Here is a 16,423-nt window from a genome sequence, read left to right as displayed (position 1 = left end):
CCGTGCTGACAATCCGCAATGTCATGACGTCTTCGCATTCCCCAAATGGTTACTTGCCTTTTCGCAAACAAGTACATCCCCTGACTCAAGGTACGTGACGGGTGTGGTATGTCCTGCAAGGATGAGGGAACAGTATTTCTTCTCAGGTGGAAGTTGCGTTCAAGCGCTGAGATTCTGAGTGGTGTTGAGTATTGCCCGCTTAAACACATCGATTACACACTCGATTGGAAAACTTGACTAATCACCTTTTGCAGCGCGGACTACTGCGAGACGCACAGGAAGATGGCCAGTGAGGTTCTGGAAGGTACTCAACAGCCATGACAGTTAATGAAATATTCCGAGTAATTATGCCTTATGGTATGGGTTTTACATTAAAACCCTACGTTTCATACCAATTTGGGGAGGACATTTTCAGTAGGGATCGCAGCTTCTTTCTGTGTCCTATTCACACCCTGGCTCGTTAATGCCCGGAATATTTCATTAATTGTGATATCTCCGGAAGTGAAAGCTTATATTTTACGATCCACAGTCGTGTGCAGCCATGCCGACTATCGCACCGTCATCCGCTGCACTTGATTTCTCGTTTGAGGATCAATGGCGCCAACAGCCCAATCGACGTGGTCTCACAAGTTCTAGAGAGGGCTTAAATCAGAGAAGTTTGTGACCAGGGGAGTTCAATAAACTCATCCTGCTTATCTCTGAACCACGCAGATACACTGCGACCTGTGTGACAGAGTTCATTGCTCCCGTGGCAGATACCATCGTACCAGAAAAAACAAACCACATACAGCGGTGGACATCGTCTGTAAGGACAGATGCATGCTTCTGTAAATCCACTGTGCCATGCAGAATAATGAGATAACCCGCGGAAAGCTACGTAAAAATTCCCCAAACCATAAGGCTTTTTCGCGGCCTGGACCCTTCCAATGATTGTTGTACGACTTCACGAAAACCATCGTTCTCGCAGACGTGGGACGGTGACTGATGATACAAATAAAGAAAACGAACTACCACAGCCAAGCATCACCAGGTGGTACGGGACTACGGGACTACAAGTCCCACCGCCACACCTTCACCTGACCATGTTAGGCAAAATTTTTCTGCCTGACTCACGTAGTACTATCACCGTCAGAGGGTGGTACGGGACTACAAGTCCCACCGCCACACCTCCAAAGTGAATTGCAGTAACGCAGTCACTGCCCTGTGGGAATACTGCCTCACCAACACAGTTAGACCGCAATAGACCGGTGATGCTGTATTGTAACATATCACCCCGGACTACAAGTCCATTTAAAGAAAACCACAGCCATATCATCGAAGTAACTTATTTCAAACATATAGATTCGGGTCAACACTTATGCCTTCTTCAGATATAGGCGCGGATTGGCAACTAGCAATAATTTCCTTTCGCGCAGTCATAGCTTGGAAACATCGAGATGTTGTGCGCTTCACGTAGTAATAGTGGGGTCGCAGAAAAAGACATTCGCATCAACGGACGTTGCAGGAGCGAAAACTCTCGGATCGGTTAAAAATCGGACGTAACACTAACGAAGTCTCAAATGACTACTGTTCAAAGAGCATCAGAAAGAAGATTGTGACAATCGACTAAATATTGTGGAAGGATGGAAAATCCTCGACTCGGATACTAACCTGGAAACCTAAGTTCGAACTACAAGTAGTTGTCATCATGTGTTCTAATGCGGCATAGAAAAATTTGAAGTTTTGTTTCCCTTCTCATTTCTCTGTACATAGTAGGTTAGGTTGATGCATACAATCAGAGCGTTTTTGTTTTGCATGTTGGTTTTCTGGTTGCCATGAGTTTATTGATTGATTGACATTTTTTTAAATTTGTAGTTCACTATTACGATTTTTCAGTTGAAATATTGTCATTTTCTCATTCGGGAATACTGGGTGGCGATGTGGACACTGGAAAATTGATGGCCAAATCAAGAATTCGGAACATTTCCGGTATGTTCATCTGTTTGAGTTCAGTAGAGAGGCGACAACAGCAGGGGCCGCCAGAAACATTTTCGCTATGTATTGGGTTAGTGCTATAGGACACAGCACAGCAAGAAAATGTTTTTCTCGTCTTAAGAATGATCGTTTTGCATTAGTGACTTTCCACATTCAGGATGACTTTCAATGATTAATAAAGATACTTTAAACACACTAATTTACAATGATCCACTTTGGTGCACTCGAGAACTGGCAAATGTGGCCATTGTGATCGTTTCATCATTTTGTGACATTTGCGCGCAACGCGGAAGGTTCAAAAATCGGGTGTATGGGTATCGCATGGTCTAAGCCAAAATGAAATATCGGCGGGTGCCCATGTGTGCGTCTCTACTTGTTCGTCATCAGTTGGATCGTGAACAACGAAGATCATTCCCATCCTGCAGCGTTACTGTGAAGAGAAATGGTTTCTTTATGCCAACATAAGTAAAAAGAAAAGAATGGTTAAACCCAAAAGAGCAGCAAGTCCCCATACAAAGACAGTATTGTCAACAACTATCTGAAGATTAGATGGGTAGATCACATAACTAATGAGGAAGTATTGAATAGGATTTGGGAGAAGAGAAGTTTGTAGCACAACTTGACCAGAAGAAGGGATCGGTTGGTAGGACATGTTCTGAGGCATCAAGGGACCACCAATTTAGTATTGGAGGGCAGCGTGGAGGGTAAAAATCGTAGAGGAAGACCAAGAGATGAATACACTAAGCAGATTCAGAAGGATGTAGGTTGCAATAAGTACTGGGAGATGAAGAAGCTTGCACAGGATAGAATAGCATGGAGAGCTGCATCAAACCAGTCTCAGGACAGAAGACCACAACAAACAACAAACAAAGACGTCTTGAAGACGCAGCCCGAGAACATCGATCAAGAAGACTGCTTGAAGTGACGCTTCTACAATGTCACGCCCCCCTGTATTCTGCTAAACTGACAAAAAAACATCATACACGAGTCTGGCTCGGAAGTCATTCCACAGCCACCTTATTCACCTGATCTTTAGCCCTCAGATATTCTCCTTTTAGGCTCTCTATCGAACATCCTTAAAGGATTTTCCTTTCCGGATGAAAATTCTCTCCGAACATGGCTTAACGACTTCACCGCTTCAAACCCATGTGATTTCTACAGTCGCCGAATACAAAAGTTACCCCGGCGTTGGCAGACTGTTGAAAACAGTGGAGGAGAAAATATTACTAATGACTGTTACGTGTATCCGTTTATGGAAAAACACTACGAACTTATCCACCAACGCGATATTTCCGAAAGTATTCAGCTACATGGATACTCTGCAAATCACACTTAACTACCTGGCAGAGGGTTCATCTTACCACCTTCACAATACTTCTCTATTATTCCAATGTCGTACAGCGCGCGGAAAAGCGAACACTTATAGAAGTATCTTTCCGTCCGAGCTCTGATTTCCCGTAGTTTACTATGGTGATCGTTTCTCCCTATGTAGGTCGGCGTCAACAAAACATTTACTGATTGATGTTTCGCGAGAAGATTCCGCAGCAACGAGAAACGCCTTTGTTTTAATAATGTCCAGCCCAACTCCTGTATTATTTCCGTGATGCACTTTCCCACTTTTCACGATAATACAATACGTGCTGCGCTTCTTTGAGCTGTCACGATGTACTCCGTCAATCCTACCTGTAAGGATGCCACACCGTACAGCAGTAATCTAAAAGAGAACGGACAAGCGTAGTGTAGGCAGTCTCTTTAGTAGATCTGTTACATTTTCCAAGTGTTCTGCCAACAAAATTCAGCCTTCGGTTATCCTTCCCCACAATACTTTCTATGTTCTTCCAGTTTACATTGTTCGTAATTATAGTTCCTAGATATTTAGTTGAATTTACTGCTTAGATTTGTCTGATTTATCGTGTAACCGACGTTTGTCGGATTCCTTTTAGGACTCATGTAGATGACCTCACACTTTTAGTTCTTTGGGCATAATTGCTAATTTTCGCACCAAACAGATATTTTTCCTAAATCGTTTTGCAATATTTTTTGATCTTCTAATGACTTCACTTGATGATAAACGACAGCGGCATCTGCAAACAATCTAAGACAGCTGTTCAGATTGTCCCCGAAATCGTTAATATAGATAAGGAACAGCAAAGGGCCTATAACACTACCTTCGGGAATGCCAGAAATCACTTCTGTTTTCACTCGATGACTTTCCGTCAGTTACTACGAACTGTGACCTCTCTGACAGGAAATCACAAATCTAGTCACATAACTGAGACGATATTTCACAAGCACACAATTTCATTACAGTCCGTTTGTATGGTACATCGTCAAAAGCTTTCTCGAAATCCAGAAATACGGAATCAATTTGAAATCGCTTGTCAATAAGACTCAACGCTTCGTGTTAGTAAAGAGTTAGTTGTGTGTGTCACTAGACCCTTTCCTTCGAGGTAATTCGTTATGTTCGAACACAATATATGTTCCAGTATCCTGCTGCATATCGACGTTAATGATATGGCTCTGTAATTTAGTGGATTACTCCTACTACCTTTCTTCAATACTGGTGTGACCTGTGCCACTTTTCAGTCTTTAGGTACGGATCTCTCATCGATAGAACGGTTGTATATGATCGTTAAGTATGGAGCTGTTGTATCAGCATACTCTGACAGGAATCAAACTGGTACACAGTCTGGACATAAAACTTGGTCCTGTTAAGTGGTTTAAGTTGGTTCACTACTACGAGGATATCTGCTTCTACGTTACTCATGTTGGCAGCTCTTCTTGATTCGAATTCTGGAATGTATGATCATCATATCACTTAGTGGTCTGTAATGTCCGATATTCTGCTGCTAGTGCCCCTTTTAATCACACAATAACGGCTGCAAAAAGGTAGTCGGGCCACTTAAATAACTACAAGTTTGAATATGTATTTATATGTAAAAATGCATCACGGTGTTGGTACACAGTTTCGATTTCTTTGAAGCTCTCTTGAAATAGGGAAAGACAAACCCGCAATGAAACGTCAGTAATGTGAGCAGCTTCGCTTCGAATATTCATCAACAATCTACGTTCTAGATATTCTAGTTATCCCAAAAGTTTTAAGATACTTAAAGTTATTGGACGCTTTTAAACACCGAATGGTAATAATTAAAGAGCTGCTATTCATTGTGGTATAATTTGTGCAGTTATTGTCGCATGCCAGCGAATGCTGGTAGATACGCTGATCCGTTAATGCGGAACAGATTTACGTTGGAAAACAAAACAGTTCCAATTGGGGCCACCAGGTGCAAATCTGGCAGTGCACACAGTTTGTATGACTGTATGACATCCACGCTGTCATCTGACACGCCACAAAGTGAGTGAACAATATGGCTGTTAGGCTGTTAGTGATATTTATTGCTGTGAACGGCAGCATTTACAGTGCTGCAGTGAGAGCGTATCGCCGATTGAAAGAACTGAGGAGGGGCCCGGTGTCATTAACGGGTTTAAAGAAGATGATAACGAAATTCCCTAAGACGGGTGAGCTTGGTGTGGTACCCTGGAGAGGAAGCGGTTCTATCGCACTGGAAGCTACTGACGAGGTTGTCGTTGCTGTAGCTGACGATGTAGCACGTGCACCGGATAGGGGTCAATTTTACACTGGTACGTGAACAAGATTAAGATAGTGAAGCAACTGAAACCTCACGATCCGCATCAACGTTCTGAATTTGCTCTTCGGTTTCTGGCACGGGTCTACGTCTTGACACGTGGCCAGGCATTATTCTATGGACTGACGAGGCACATTCTACAATACAGGGTGCAGTGAATACACAGAATTGCCAATTTTCTGTACTGTCATAACGCGTGTTGCACATGACGAGCCATCGCGCTCCCCATAGGCGACTGTGTGGTGTGGATTCACAAGCACCTCTTTCCTCGGTCGTTCGTCTTTAAAGGGAACACATCCAGAGAGCCTCTCAGGTGTATCTCGACATCTGCACGTTATCGAGACCTCCATGTACAACATCTGGTTTGTGCTTTGCAAGGGCGCAACTGTGTTGAAACCACCGGTTTCATGTAAGATCTGCTTAAGGCTAACTTCCAAGAACGTATTATCTCCAGAGGTTTTCCAGATGCATGACCTGCAAAATCATGTGATCTAAATCTATGAGACTCTTGGCTTTGGGGTCTAAAGGAACACGCTCATTTTCTACCTGATGTGAAGGACAGGACACTGGAACACGTTGTTCATATTGCATCGGAATCGCTGTCAGCAACTGCTGATAAAGCTTGTTTTACGGATGCACCGTCTACTCGGCGTTCCCGATGCTCGTAATGAACAAACATTGTAAACGGCGCTTAATAATCAAATCAACATTATGTCCTTCCCACGTTTATGCACATGTCCAGTTCCTAATCCATTGCATGTGGAAACATTTCTTTACGTTATGGTTACCTGACATGGTCATTCAGTACAGGAGAAGATCCGTAATTTTGTATTGTAGTCTTCTTTTGAAAACCAATTTATTTGTGAAGATCGCCTTATTAACGCAGTTACTGGATTACTAGTTTCGACAATATATATTGCCATCTTCATGTCCATTGAGCCGAGCAATGGTAGTTATATCATATTTTGCTCACACTGTCTCATTGCAACCATTCAATGTGCATAAAAATGGTGAGGCCTCACAATGACACCTACCACACGTGGCATGTCATTGTAATACCTCGACTTTTCCATGTGTATTGTACAGTACTTACGTGACAGACTCGTTAACCATTGTATGAAGTGGCTACATCTGTCTGGTTTTACGGATCTGAGGATAACAATACATATAACTGAAACTAGTAACCCAGTAATTGTGTTAACAAAGCGATCTCGTCAAATGATTTGGTTTTAAAAAGAAGACTACAGTACATTTCCATACTTCTTGAACTGACAGCGCCAGATTTATATCTGCTGGCCAAAGATGGAAATAATTTTTTTCTATCGTAAACCGATTTTGCATTAACACATCAGAACATCTACCAAGGTTCGCTTCCATACTACATTAATAGCCCACACAGGATCTCTGTGAGTAGCTGCGCTTTAATTAAATGGCTCTGAGCACTATGTGACTTAACTACTGAGGTCATCAGTCGCCTAAAACTTAGAACTAATTAAACCTAACTAACCTAAGGACATCACACACATCCATGCCCGAGGCAGGTATTTAATTATAACCACCCAATATTCAGAAATTTCGTAAATGCAGCACACGTGACAACTTTTAGTGTCGTGTTGAAATCTTCTACAAAAAATGCAAAAACACATCAGTTTCCCAACATGAACTGCAAGCTGTCTGTTAATTTGATAACGCTTACCATAAAATGTACTCTATTTGCCCAGCAAAAGAAGTCGTATAATGTAAGGCGATTTAAGATTTTGATAAGTGTGGGAATAGTATACGAGTTTCTGGCCTGTTATCGATATCATGATCGCTGCTGCATTTGAATTTAAGGCACGATTACTTCTTCATGACCGATCATTCACAACTTCTACTGACTTTTTCTAAAAATATGAAGTTAATCGACAACTCATTTACCGACCTAGTACGTGCGGAAATTAGTAAAAGCGTGAAAAATCTCGTCGTCACATTGATGTTAAAGAGACACGTGAACATCATACCAAGAGAAATATAATTCTAATATGTCTTTTACAGTGATGAAAGACATGTAGATGATCTTACATGTATATGAGCCTCGGAATTATAATACTTGCAGCTTTACTTACAGCACTATACTTATTAAGTGACAGTAATCAAATATAAAGCAGGAAACGTTATAAGAAGGAAAAAATAAGATACTTAATACTAACAGCACATTAGAAATCTATTGGTTTCCAGATAGATCTTTGGTTCTGCAGTATGATGGTGAATTGCTCTTCCCAAATGCAGTGAAGGACGTGAATCCCCCCCAAGTTTCTCTTCCAAATGCAGTGAAGGACAGCAAGTACTGTGCTTAATTACTCCCATTTCCTGTTTAGAGTCACACATAAGTCTGATATTCCTTGAATTTACAGTGTTCTGTTACAAGTATCACTTGTCACAAATAATTTTTTTTTTTAATTCCAGGTGGTTTTCGTTTACGAGCTTGCTTCGCGGAACTGGGACAATTTTCAACTTAAGTCATACGCCGAAGAAGTCGGAGGGAGATCTAACGTGGTAGTATCGTTTGAACTAAAGAGGCATAACTTGATACAAATAGCAGCTTTCGTCGCTCCAGCATTTGGTATGTACAACACGTACAGTTAACTTTGCTTTCTTATTGAAGCTACTTGAAGAAACGTGTTTATATTTGTTACGTAGTTAACTAGGATTCCACATATTTCGTAATTTTTGTAATTAATAGGATCAAAAAGTTCATTCCTACATATGTTGGATAAAAGCAACTTCATAATGAAAACAGAGGAGGGTAGGGGGTGTCGAAATAAGCAAAATTTTCCAGGTAAACTACAGAACCGAAATGTACCGCTCTGTTGATACGGCGTTGCAGAAACGTATGCTGCTGTGGTTGTGCTCCACTGCTCTTTACTTACCGGCATTATTAGAACAAAGCAAACGGCCCTGCCACAGTGGTAACACTGGGTCCCATCAGGTCACCAGAGTTAAGCACGATCAGGTTGGCTAACCCTTGGATGGGTCACCGTCCTGGTATGCTGAGCCCTTGTGAGGCCAAGTGAGCAGCTACTTGGCTGAGAAATAACGGCACCTTTCACGGAAACTGGGAGAGCGGTGGGCTGACCACATGCCCCTACGTATCCACATCTAGTGACGCCTGCGGGCCGAGGACGACAAGCGCCCAGTCGGCATCTTTGATCCATCATAGCCTGTTCAGACGGTGTCTGTTTGTTTTTGATAGAACAAAAATTCGTTAATGGTCTCGGTTCATTAGCAAAATTAAAATATGTAGCCATTATATTTGATTGTTAGTAAAATTTCAACTTCGGTACCATAAGTTGACTGCCTTCTTTCACTGCTATTTCAGCAGTGCAGCTTCTTAACGCAACAAATTATCGTTATTGCGGTACTTCTAGCGTATGTGATTTAACAGTCAATCTTTTGCTGGTAAACATCGCCGAAACATCGTATCTCACGTAATGAGCCATGGATAAGAATGTGGACTTCGCCTAGGTTCTTGACTGTTCAGCGGACGCCATTAACTTCAACTAATTTAATCAGCAACTGCTTCCTTCAATATAGTAGGGAATAACTGGGACATGATAGTTAAAAAGCACAAACTTCCACGCCTTCATCGTCGATTGGCTATTGCTTTACGACTTAAGCTCCGCATTGGTGCATATCTGAGCTGTGGTTGTCGAGATACTTCTGCAGGATTCGAAATCCCCTACGTATTTTTACCGTATTACCAAACCGTTTCTCCCCTTTCGGTGTTGGAGATTTTGGTAGTGTTCTTGTACTGATCCTAACTCGAAGAAAATCTGTTGCAGAATCTGTTGCTTACTCTTTGTCTCTCTGGTGTTCAAGCGCGCTCCCTACAGCGGAGAATGTATTAACGTAAGTTCATAATTATCAGTGATAGCGTCGATGCGAAATATAGTGTTGTGTCAAGATTTAGTTATGGCGTCAGTAGCGTAAACGACTACAAGACAGTCTACGTCTAAAAGGGGGAATATTATCTGCCAAGCGCCAATTGAATCTGGCTGATAATGTGAAGAGTTGTTTGAAGCGGATTTTGGACAGATGGCACAAGACAATAGCATCTAAGTTAACGAATGAGTTTAATTCACACCTTCAGCAAGCTATATGACGGAAATTATGCGAATTAAATGTGACATTCTTTAATGGCGAAGTAGCAGCATCAAAATCATTGTTTACACCACACAATACCTTTGCGAGACTGGTGCTGAGAGCATATGAATGGTGTACTTCATGATTGAGAGAATATTACCTGGACGAGCGACTCATCGTTTACGAGCTATGGCTATAAAACAACTGGACTGATGCTGTCACAGAGTGAGTACACATACGCCAAAGATGAAAGGCCAATAGCTGGGAAGCGTGAAGCATTCTCAGTCGAATGCGCCATCTCTGGTGTCTGTCGACAAATCATTGTGGCCGTGGCCGTTGTTTGTGTAAGAGGTGTTATTTTGTTTCTCTGGAAAAATGGTAACTGTAAAAAATAGAGCAACGAATGGTCGTGACGTTTCACATGAGACGTAAAAAACTGCTACTAGAACCTATCGTTTATTAACAGAAATGTATGGTGAAGACTACTGATCACCTACTCGAGTTTCTGATTGGTTCTAGCGTTCGTTGGATGGCTTAGAAGACTTTGAAGATGACTGAAGCGTGCGACGCGCTTCAACATCAAGAACGGAGAAAAAAGTTCAGTTGAGCAAATCAAGATTGAAAGCGTAGACGACTGTTATTTCCGTAGTCATTAAATTTGTTATCCTCACAGAGTTTCTGTATTCAAACTATAAATCATCATTACTACGATGCGATACTTGGTCAATCCCGCGACAAAATAAGAAAAAATAACCCGAATCGGGAAAAACAAGTAAGCGGTTCTGCATCAAGACAACGCACCAGCTCCTAGCGCGTTGTCTTTTAAGAGGTTTATAGCAAAATGGCTCTGAGCACTATGGGACTTAACATCTGAGGTCATCAGTCCCCTAGAGCTTAGAACTACTTAAACTTAACTAACCTAAGGACATCCAAGCCCGAGGCAGGATTCGAACCTGCGACCGTAGCGACTGTAGCGCCTAGACCTGCTCGGCCACTCTGGCCGGCAGGTTTATAGCGATGTACACCATACCAGTGCTAGACCACCGACCCTGTTCGACTGACCTAGCACCATGTGACTTTATCTGTTCCTCAAGATCAAGTCTGCACTGAAAGGAACAAGATTACGGTGCGCTGAAACAGTGAAAGATAAAGCGCCAGCTGCCAACAAGGAGCTCACAGACGAACACCTCCAGCACTGTTTCCATCGATGGACAATTGGCGTAGAGCGTTGTAGAGGTATAAGACGGGAGTATATTGAGGATGACAATAATGAAATGTTCACAGCCGTTGTCTCGCTATTTTACGTTATTCCCAAGGAAAGTATGTGTTTGCAGTTGTAGAAAGCCACTGATAATTATGAATAGGGCTCAGTGATCAGGTACTTCTCCATGCCACATCTTGATCTTACTGTACTTGTCGGGTGAGCAGCCTAGATGGCGTGATTATCGCATGATTCTGGGACGAGGCTGGGGTGACTACTTCGCTGCGGAAGGCGAAATAGTCTTATACTTCACGACAAACGGCTCTGAGTACACTTACCACTAGTCAATGATAACTGTGCCAAACAGATACTGAATGTATACTTGTGGCTGGAGGGGCCGGATCCAGGCTTCTAGATAAAATGGGGGGGGGGGGGGGGGGGGGTAGAGTGTGTGTTTGGGGGGGGGGGGGTGTTACTTCCTCTGCTTCTTCGATGGCTACTCTCAGAAATTCTGGACCTCTTCAGCCAATGTTACCAATATTATTAACTGCGTTTCCCAGTCAAAGACCAGCTCACTGAGATAATTATGCTCCAGTTCAAATTTCTGGAATTTGTCATGGTATACTAGGTGCGTCCAATAAGTAACACACCTTTTCTTTTCTGAAAGCAGGTTGGTTTTATACTCGATTCTAATATACCGTACTATCACGCACTCTTTTCGCTAAAGTTTTCTATTTTTCAATGTAATTTCTGTTCAATGCGGCGTCCTTACGCCACCTTACTGGGAGTTCCTGGACAGCTCTATTGGTAGCTGTCGGAGCCAACGTCTTGCTGCATAAATAGCCTCTCAACCACATACTGCTTCCCGTGGAGTGCACTCTCCAATTGGGCCAAAGATGGAAGTCGGAAGGTGTGAGATCCAGGCTCTAGGTGGATGAGGAATAACGACCAAATGTGTTAATTTCAATTTTAATGATCAACGGCCTCAGTTGCACCGTTTACCTAGAATTTACCTACGTTTCAGTCGGGATAACCCACCCTTCTTCAGAATAACAGTAGCTAGCGTTTGTCCATAATGAACATCACCAAGGTAGGACTACAAATCCATAAATTATCGTCAAACTATAGAACTTATCTGGAATTGCCTCGGCCCCACTTCGCGACCGCGATGCGACAGCCAAGAATGCTGTACAGGAACTCAAGAAATTTGGGTTATCCTGACTGAAACCTAGGTAAATTCTAGGCAAACGGTGCAACTGAGGTTGTTGATTATTAAAATTAAAATTAATATTTACACAATTGCTGACAGGGCCGCGAAATATGGAAGATATTAAAGTATTGTGCATTTTTCCTGGGTTCGCAGGCTTGTTTGAGGCCTTGCGTTATCATGGAGAAGAAGTTCGTTTCCATTTTTGTGGCAAGGAACACACTAAATCTCCTGAGGGGAAGACAATACACTTCAGAGCTGATCGTTGCACCATGAGAGAGGACATCAGACAAACAACCTCTTTATACCCAGAGAACACCGTTGCATTACTTTACCGGCCGAGGATGCAGCTTTAAAAAGTTTCTTCGGAGGAGAGGTGGTGTAGCGTCATTCCATCGATTGCTGTTTTGCATCCGGTTCAAAGTGATTAACCAATGCATCATCGTCTGTGACGACATTAGACATAAAACTGTCACTATCAGCGCAAGCAATTCTGTGCAGATGGTCCGTCGTTGCTTCTTGTGGCCTCCTGTTACGCGGCGAGGAACCCAGCGGCACACACCTTTGACTGTCCCAACTGCTGCAAGAGTGAGTCAGCGCTACCAAGAGAGACGTCCAGTTATGCAGTGAGCTGTATGTTTGTGATCCGTCGATCACCGGAAATCATCGAATGCATTCACAGCTGTGAATATCGACTACCTTCAGCCCTATAATGGAATAACGACACTAATAGTTTGTGCCGGACCGGGACTCGAACCCCGATTTCTCGCTTATAGCGCGAGGTCACCTCATAATTTTTTTCTTTAGGGGAACCTTACCGGTGCCCAAAGGGAGGTGTGGGGGCAATGTGGGCAGAGGCGCAACCCGAGGCCTGGCCACCACGTCCCGTTCCCACCCTCGAGGAACCAAACATAGCATAGGGAACGTGGAGTAGAAGTACAATAACATCGTTTATTTATTTATTTTTCTTTTCTTTCCTTTATTTACTTATTTTTCTCATTACTACCACCGAGAATATCAGGAAACCAGAGTCACGCGAGGAGGAGGGCGTAGCAAGCCGTGAGACTAAGATGAACATTTCGATTTCTAGTGAACGTATCGGTTCTAAGTGTGTAAGAGGCGAGGATCAACTCTTCTTGACAGCAACACCCCAGCTCTGGCTTAGGTTTAGGAAGACACTGCATAAGAGACAGATTGTCTGTATTTTGGATTGAGGACTACTGTACAGTGGCGTTCATTAAGGAACTGCCAAAAGTCAGGGATATTTTTCTCGCCATCGGCCAACAACTAGTGTGCTGCGTGTCCAGAAATTCGATTCATAGGGCTCATCTTTGATTGCGGGAAGTATACCGTGTCCGGAAAGAGGAGCAGTTGAGTAGGTATCAGATGACACCTCTCACGGATCTGCACACCAGGCAGTGCTCGTCGGGGTGTCCATAACATCACAGTCGACACACAGCGGGGTGTCTGCGAGGTGAATCTTGTGAAGGCGTGACCAGCATACGTGCTTCCCATTGACAGTAAGGTACCATGCCGACAGGACGTCAGTCTCAAAATAAGGAGCGCACACCGATCGCCAAACGGCACGCCAGTCGACGTGGGGAAGCTTCCCCTAAATCACGTCCGGTGACTTGTGCTGCTGAAGGAAACCATAGATCGCCTTCGTGGATGTCAATCGCGCCGGAAGAATCACAGTACGGACGTAGTTCAGTTCAACGAAAATGTGGTGGAAGTAAAAGAAGGACGGCGAGACTTCTGAAAGTTGGATAGGTATTGAGAGAGAGTTTGGTGCAGGGGCACTTAGCACTACGGCGCCACAACGTCATTTGAGAGCCAACGAAAAGGGCTACCGCTCTCTCAGACACATGATACATACCTAAACCGCCCTTGCACCACCGGGGAGTGAGGGTTTCATACCTTATCTTGAATAGCAAACCGTGGCAAATGAAACGGACCCAATGGCACTAGGTTGGGGCGGGCCGTGGATGGTGGAATAGAAAGTGTCTGCGCCACGTGGGGGGATACGTGACGCCAAGCACACATTTACGTATTGTGTGCATTGCAGAAAATCGAGCGCTCGTAAACGGTGATCTAAGAGCCCAGCTCGTAGTTTGGAAAGTAGACGTCGGTAGTTGTGGCCAATTGCGAAATCGAGTCGGAGAGATCGAACAGTATCAGCTACACGCTAAGGAGCAGCACTGTCCGCTGGAAGTCCCGCACCTATAGCCATGGCGTTCGATTTGCAGACATTACACCGAGAGACATCCCAGAGAGGCGGTGACAGAGGTAGCATAGCAACGGTTCCATGGCGAATGCATACAGCGGTGATTAGAGCGGGCAACCTTAACGCACTGATCGACAGATCGAGATGGGAGGAGTAAGACGACCACTGTAGGGTACACGAAAAGTAGTTCCATGAAGGAGACGATAGTATCAGGGTAGCCCATATTGCAGAGCACCCCCTCCAGGAAGTCGTGACCGACGCCATCGAACGCCTGGCTGAAGTCAAGAGCTACCAGGCATACGACGAGCGTGAGCAAGAGCGATTGTGTCCCGATAGCGGCAGAGGGCAGTGCGGATGTTGTTGGTACCTGCCAAACAAGTTTGATTTGGGGAAACCTCGTACCGAGCTGTCCGTTTAAGCCGCGCAGAGGGGTAGCCACGCGGTCTGAGGGCGGCTAGTCACGGTCCGTGCGGCGCCCTCCGTCGGAGGTTCGATTCCTCCCTCGGGCATGGGTGTGTGTGTTGTTAATAGCTTAATTTAATTTAGGTTAAGTAGTGTGTAGGCTTAGAGACCGATAACCTCAGCAGTTTGCTCCTATAAGACCTTATCACAAATTTTCAGCTTAAGCCGCCTAGTCAACAGCCGGGTAAGGATGTTTGTATCGCTGTTGAGTAACGCCTAGGGGCGGTAATTGCATATCCGTGAGGTACTGCGAGGCTTGTGGGTGGGAATGAGGAAACCATCGAGGAAACAGTCTGAACTCGGCATGAAAGGTGACATAACTTCCTGACAAATTTCCGTCCACACTGGCGCCAGTTTGGGACGAAATGTCAGGGAAATCTCCAACGGGGGGCTGTCAGGGCCAGGTGACCTGTTCGTAGAACACGCCTGGACAGCGTCATGGAATGGTTCAAATGGCTCTGAGCACTATGGGACTTAACATCTGAGGTCGTCAGTCCCCTAGAACTTAGAACTACTTAAATCTAACTAACCTAAGAACATCACACACATCCATGCCTGAGGCAGGATTCGAACCTGCGACCGTAGCGGTATCGCGGTTCCAGACTGAAGCACCTAGAACCGCTCGGCCACACCTGCCGGATTGACATTGATAAACAGATCCATCGTCGCATCCACGGCAACCCAGCCAAAGGAGAGTATGGAGACCGCCGCAGTGTCGGTAGGGCGGTGAAGTTGTTCAGAGTACAGCGTAACATAATGTGCATAGAGGGCAGACCCGATTTCCCGTTGGGCATCAAAACGCTGCACACCATGTCGTAAGCATATTAATCAGATTCCTCCGACAGTGGCGTCGTTCCGCTACGATGTGATACAGAGATGGACACTATTGCATAACTCGTCGCACGTGCGCGCCCTGACCATTGCTCCTTCAAGATGGCAACGAGAGAGGGACGTGAACTGTGCCTTGGCACGAGTCGCTATTGCCTGGCGCTCTGGCGAATGCAGCATCATACTACACTCCTGGAGAGGGGTGAAATAGAATTCCTCAGTCCGTCGCCGCCACGCCACAACCCCCCTTCCGTAACCAGTAAAGGCCTTGCGGAAGACAGACTTTGCAGAGAGCACCCACCATGACAGGGCAGTCTGACAGGCATCACGGCGTCGACGACAAGGTGCCCACGTGGTCTCGATGAGCTGCTGGCAGTCTGGAGAAGTAAGGTGGATTGTGTTCAGTTTCCATGGTCCATGGGCGAGTCACACCCTTTGCGGGAGAGACCGATGGCGCAGGTATACGCGTCATGGTCAGAGAACTCAGCGGGCCAGACTTCAGCACCCTGCACCCCTCTGACAATATAACGGGAGATGTAAACACGATCGAGTCGGCTGGAAGAATGGCTAGTGAAATGTGTAAACCCCGGACGATCGCCATGAACATACTCCCAAGAATTCACGAGGCTGAGGTGCTGGAGAATTGTCGCTAGCGCCGTGCATGAAGAGTTACGTGGCAGATGGTCTTTGGGTACCTGGGTGCAGTTGATATGCTCCCCCACCCTCCCCACGATCAATGCATCCTGCCGACCCAGGAA

At 44.7% G+C, this 16,423-nt stretch overlaps 1 protein-coding gene across 1 annotated transcript in view; it reads left to right on the top strand.

The window, feature by feature from the left end:
* Nucleotides 1–16,423, top strand: part of LOC124612883 (neuronal acetylcholine receptor subunit alpha-3-like) — a 140,069-nt gene that overhangs the window by 49,050 nt on the left and 74,596 nt on the right. The window contains exon 6 of the mRNA XM_047141332.1: nt 8,067–8,223. Coding sequence (XP_046997288.1) covers nt 8,067–8,223 — 157 coding nt within the window. The remainder of the gene's footprint in view (nt 1–8,066; nt 8,224–16,423) is intronic.

The sequence above is a fragment of the Schistocerca americana genome, chromosome 4 (genome assembly GCF_021461395.2).
Source record: "Schistocerca americana isolate TAMUIC-IGC-003095 chromosome 4, iqSchAmer2.1, whole genome shotgun sequence".
Taxonomy (NCBI): Eukaryota; Metazoa; Arthropoda; class Insecta; order Orthoptera; family Acrididae; genus Schistocerca; species Schistocerca americana.
Note: the sequence above shows the minus strand (reverse complement) of the source record. Positions and strands in the feature narration are given on the sequence as shown.